Source organism: Octodon degus, unplaced genomic scaffold (assembly GCF_000260255.1).
Source record: "Octodon degus isolate 3935 unplaced genomic scaffold, OctDeg1.0 scaffold00126, whole genome shotgun sequence".
In the NCBI taxonomy this organism is placed as follows: Eukaryota; Metazoa; Chordata; class Mammalia; order Rodentia; family Octodontidae; genus Octodon; species Octodon degus.
In genome coordinates, this window is record NW_004524702.1 from 3,069,679 (window position 1) to 3,075,158 (window position 5,480).

General features: G+C 54.6%; 1 protein-coding gene across 1 annotated transcript in view; it reads right to left on the reverse strand.

The window, feature by feature from the left end:
- Znf445 (zinc finger protein 445) overlaps positions 1-5,480 on the reverse strand; it is a 28,826-nt gene that overhangs the window by 5,705 nt on the left and 17,641 nt on the right. The window contains 9 exon segments of the mRNA XM_023700641.1: positions 4-665; positions 667-934; positions 1,560-1,670; positions 2,106-2,232; positions 2,411-2,505; positions 2,556-2,602; positions 2,789-2,931; positions 4,089-4,328; positions 4,331-4,670. Of these exon segments, the coding sequence (XP_023556409.1) occupies positions 4-665; positions 667-934; positions 1,560-1,670; positions 2,106-2,232; positions 2,411-2,505; positions 2,556-2,602; positions 2,789-2,931; positions 4,089-4,328; positions 4,331-4,519 (1,882 nt within the window). The 5' untranslated portion in view covers positions 4,520-4,670.

Below are 5,480 nucleotides of genomic sequence, written 5' to 3' on the forward strand. Positions count from 1 at the left end.
CACACTTATAAGGTTTCTCCTGTGTGTGGATTCTCTGATGTTCAAGGACATAGGACTTACAGTGGAAGGATTTCCTACACTGGCTGCAGTCAAAGGGCTTCTCCTCACTCTGGTCTCTCAAATGAGAATCCAGCTCTGAGCTGTAGGTGAGGACTTCTTCATACTGGTTCACCTCCACTTTCTGCTTCGTGTGGGTTTCCTGGTGTAGACAATAGGCTGACAGGCGCTGGAAAGCCTTGTCACACACACCACACTTGTAAGGCTTCACTCCAGTGTGAATCTTCTCATGACGAATGCAGTTGGAGCTCCACCTGAAAGCTTTCTCACACAGTCTGCACTTAAATGGCTTCTCCTGGCTGTGAATTCTCTGGTGGTACTCAAGGTGGGAGCTCTGCTTGAAGGTCCTCCCGCAGTCCCGGCACCTATACAACGCTCCCCTTGTGCACAGGCCCTGCTCCTGCTGGTGAGCAGCTCCGAGGCTGAAGCCCTGCCCACAGGGGTCCTTTTCACTCTCTGTCAGCCCGCCATGAGCTCTCTGGTGGACGCCGAAGTTCCCTGCCTCATGTCTGAGCCCCTTTCCGCATTTCTTATAATCATAATGGTGTGAACTTTTCTGCAAGTGTCTGCCATAGCCATGTTTCAGGGAACGCTTTTTCCTGGAAACTCAAATATGTAACATGTTTCAGGTCAAGAGTGTCACTTCCTCCTAGTGCTTCAGATTCTTCCTCTACCCTGGGACTGAAATCTGACTCTTCCTTCTTAAATCTCACATAGTGCTTCATTAGCCAGTTCTGCTGCTTGAAAGATCCCCTGAGCCCGTCTCCCTCTGGAACGCTGGTCACAGGGCATCTGGACACCACAGCAACTCCTTCTGCATCCTCCACAGGTTCTTCTTCTGGGACAAATTCGTCCATCTTAGTCTGGAGCTCATCTCCTGACAAAAATTAAAACATAAAAGAGAATACTCTCTTCCCATACCTGGAGCTGGAAAAGCAAACATAGGCAGTGAGCCTCCTGGGGGACTTCCAATGCCTCTTTGAAACAGTCAAGGCCAAGACAAAACAGGAAAAGGGATTCCAGACAACAGGGAAGGAGGAGGAACCAAGATACACACAGCAGCTAGAGGCGGGCTGAACGCGTCCAGCCGGAAAATGAGAAGGGCAGAGAGAAATGGCAGCCAAAAAGAAGGGGAGCCAGATGCAGGCACGGGAGCACGCAGGGGGACAGTGCCCATGCCAAGAGGTGGGGCTCCGAGGAACACTGGGGTAACAGGACTGGAGATCAAGCCTATGGCAGAAGGAAGTCACAGAAAAGCGACAGGAAATATGCCACAGGAGATACCACAAGCGGAGGAGGGGACAGTAGAGCCTTCAGTAGGTCACCCAGGAAGGAGCAGGGCCAGACAAATAGCTATCCTAGCCACAGGGAGAAGCCCGCACCAGCGCCCTTAGCACTGTTGAAGTCTTCCTCTGGTGAGCAACAATGGAACAGTCCTGGCAACTGCTGGAGCTGCAGAAAGAAGGGTGAAGGGGACCAGGCCTGGCACTTCTTGAACTCACCTGTCTGGGTGGAGCCCAGAAGCCTCTCAGGCTGAGCCATCTGCACATTCAGCCCCCAGGGTCCCCTTGTTTCCAACCAAGAGATCAGGGCAGGTTTGGAGAAGGAGCCCGCTGCAAAGAGAAGAGGAGTGGGAGGCAGATGGGTCACACAGATCATCTGACTAAGGGCGTTTGCCTGAGGGCCTGACAGGGGCAGCCACAAAGGCAGGGTACGAGCCCCGACAGCCACTTCTGCCACCGCTGAACAGACACAGAAAGGAGGAGCTCAGGAAAGTCAGGCACCAGGGTTGCTGGGATTCCCAAAGCAGGACCCATGCGTACTCGGTTGGTCAGTCGGCCCACACTTTTGGGATACTGATACTTTTTCAATAACCAGGAACTTGAGACATCTTTACAATAACCCACCAGGGCAGGCATGATTATCCCCATGTTTTAGAGAACAGTGTGGTGACAGATGACACGACATTAGTAACCACAGAGCCAGGTTCTGCGCAGTTCATGCCAAGGCCAGCCTGAGAGCTGGAAGCATGGGCATCGGCAGCTCACCCAGAGACGCAGAGTTCCCATAGTTCTCGAGCATCACATCCCTGTAGAGGTTCCGTTGCGCTGCGTCCAGGCATCCCCACTCGTCCTGGGAGAAGGTCACCTCCACATCCTTGAAAGTCGTGGCTTCCTACAGAAACACTGGGGTTGGTCCCCATCTCCCAGCCTGCGTGGGGCAGAGAGCAAGCTGGCTCTACATGGATGAAGGACCTCAGAGAGGAGACGAGCTCCTGGGCTCAAGGGGGAGGTGTAGCCTAAGACGCCAGGTTGGGGAGCCAAGACAGCAGGCCGCAGGACCCAGTGCTTACCTGTGGCTCTGGCATCTGGGACTTTGTGGCTGTGGGCCAGCTTCCTAGGGTCCCCTCGCTCTGGGAAAGGGAAGGTGCCAGGGCAGCAGGAGGATCTGAAGGAAAAGAGCCAACCATGAAAGACCTATCTGGCCAAGAAGCCTACCCTGGCCCAGTCTGCAAGGAATTCCCCATAACACGTCCTCCTGTCTCCTAGGGACCAAGGAACAGGGAGCACAGAGGGGTAGCCAGTGAGATGCAAGTCACATAAGGGTGTGGAAGGACACTGAGCTAAGGGGCAGCTTCTCATGTGGGAAAGGACACACAAGACAACACTCATGAGACAGAGGAAGGCCAACAAGTACCAGGTGGCCCAGCCAGGAAGTCACCCACTCCTACAGCACAGGGAGGCTCCAGTGGGCGTTCAGGAGCAAAGTCACTCCTGAGTGGTGACACGGGGGGCCAGGTCTGCGAAGGCTGCAGGGCTGCAGGGCTGCAGTGCCCATCCAGTGCACATCCGGGCTTGGGTCAAGGCCTGGGTCCTGGGAAAGAAAATGGGAGGATCCCTATGGGGCCAGAAACAGACTCAGGCAGGAGGCCACACTGCCAGTCCCATGGGGCAGAGGCCCCTCCCACCTAATGGGGGTGGGAGTTCCAAGGGGGCCAACAAACCCCACTTCACAAACTGGCACATCATTGTAGCACCAAAAAGTCAGTCCCTGGATGCCATGGTGGCCCTCCCCACCACCTCTCATCCCCTCCCTGGGGCCTGGAACCCAGAAACGAGTGAGAAGAAATTGGTTCCTCAGAACGAGACACAGAGGTCCCGGACTTTAGTAGCTACCACCAAGTACTGCCCTAGACAATGAGAGCACAGGGGCCTCATAGGAGGTGAGCTTCCTGCTGCAAACCTGAAGGGGAGAAACACATCCAAGGCAGTGCTGCTCCTCAGGGCAGCCAAGGAAACCTAAAAGAGGCGCAGGCGCAAAAACAGACCACGTCTACCCAGGGCCAAGGATAGAGGAAAAGAGCAGGCCACGAAATGGCTGAAGTCTCTGTCCTGGGACTTCAGAGCACTCTGGTTTCTAGGTGGATGCAACCCGTGGCCAAGAGCTATCTATTCACTCCATCCATCCATCCATCCACACTGAAATCTTAGCCCAAGGTCACTGACATCTGACAGAGCCCTGGGGACAAAAAAAGAGGACTGACCACAGTCACCACCTCCTGCTCCTCCCACACGCTGAAAAAGGCAGACAAGCTGGAGGGGGAACCAGGCAAACATGCTAAGGACAGAGAAAGATACCAACGCTACAGCATGAAGTCTGACCCTGAGGTCTTCCAGTGTCTTGCCCATTCCACTCACGACCACCCCACCTCGGCACAGCGGACAGCCTGCTTTTGTATACTCCACCCTCAAGCCTCAAGTCCTGCCTAAGTGCCCTTCTGCCCAGACAGACACTAGGAGAGGGGCTATGCACATGGCAGCCACGTAACTCTCAGATGCCTGCTGACCTACACTCAGGCCGAGACTCCTATGGGAAGAGGCAGAGCAGATGGGCTCAGGGCCCTGTTCACTGCGGCTCCGACGCCCCCACAATGGGAAGCAGAGGCCTCACCGCACCCTAAGCTGCAGACCAGTCGGCTGCCCCATCCCCAGCAGCAACACCCACTGGGGACCACAGCTGCTCATACTCACCCTCCGTGGCAAGCTCTCCAGATCCCACTGAAGTTCCTCCAGCACCACCACGGCCTCCTCGCCACTCTCAGGCTGGTGGAGCTGCACCCAGGTCCGGAGCTCCCCGGACAGGATGCTCAGGAACTGCTCCAGCACGAGCAGCTCTAGGATGTGGGCCTTGGAGAGAACGTCTGGCCTCAGCCACCAGCGGCAGAGCTCCCGGAGCCGGCTCAGCGTCTCCAGGGCACTAGAAGACTCGTTAGGTAGCGAAGCTGGTGGAAGAGCTGGCGAAAGAGCTCTTGGCCAGAGCGGTTGAGTGTCTGCGGCCTGGCAGTCTGCGCCGAGGAGTAGCCTTTATCCTCTTCCTCTTTCTTCACAGTCAGCAGGCGCCCTCGCTCTCTGGGAGCCGGAGCCTGCACTGCAGGGACTGCGTACCACCGGCCTGGGGGCATTGCTCCTGCTCTGTCTACCCAGCTGCAAGCAAACCCGGTCTGTGCCAGAGTACTGTCAGCACCTCAGCGTATCCTCTCAGCACCACACTGAACACTGCCATTTGCTGGGACATCACACGTCACTTGGCACAAAACCGAAGTCACAACATCCCTGTTCAGGAGAAGGAAAGGAAAGAACACCCGTCACACATGGTGCTGTTACACCCCGCTGGCTGGGCTGTCTCTGGATGCGCCAGGAGGGGCACATACATCAACCCAAGAAAACAGCTCAGGACACACGAAATCTTGGAAAGGGCTAAAAGCAGGAACGACTAATGCAAAAAGTCCAAGACCTAAATAAGCAAACTATAGTCATATACTGAAAGACCTGACACCCCTAGGCAATTCCTATTTGATGGGGTGCAATTCCTACCAGCACCTCAGATTTCTTGGGAGCACTGGAGGTATGGCCAGTTGAAGAGCAACAGCCTAGTATGCCTGGGGCCCAGGATTTGATCCTAAACACCAAAAACAATTTAAGAAACAGAGATTGTTGGCAGGTGTAAAGATTACACAACATGTTGGAAAAACAAAGGAATCACAATAGCTAAAATAATTTTAAAAAAAGAAAGGGGCCGGGGAGATGGCTCAGTAGGATAAGCGCTTAACTGGCAAACGCAAGGATATGAGTTCCATCCCCGGTGCTGCAAAAGAAAAAATGTCAGATGTGGTGATGCACACCTGTAACCCCAGCACTCGGGAAGCTAAAAACAGGAGGATCACTACCAGTCTGTGCTGGGTACTAAATACTTTTTTTTTTTTTTTCCCCCGGAACCGGGGATTGAACTCAGGCCCTTGCGCTTGCCAGGGAAGTACTTATTCCACTGAGCCATCTCCCCCAGTAAATACATTTTTTTAAAAAGTCCTTAAAAAAAAGCTGGCAGAGTCCCAGCCCAGGCGCAGCGTGGGCCGGACCCTCTCC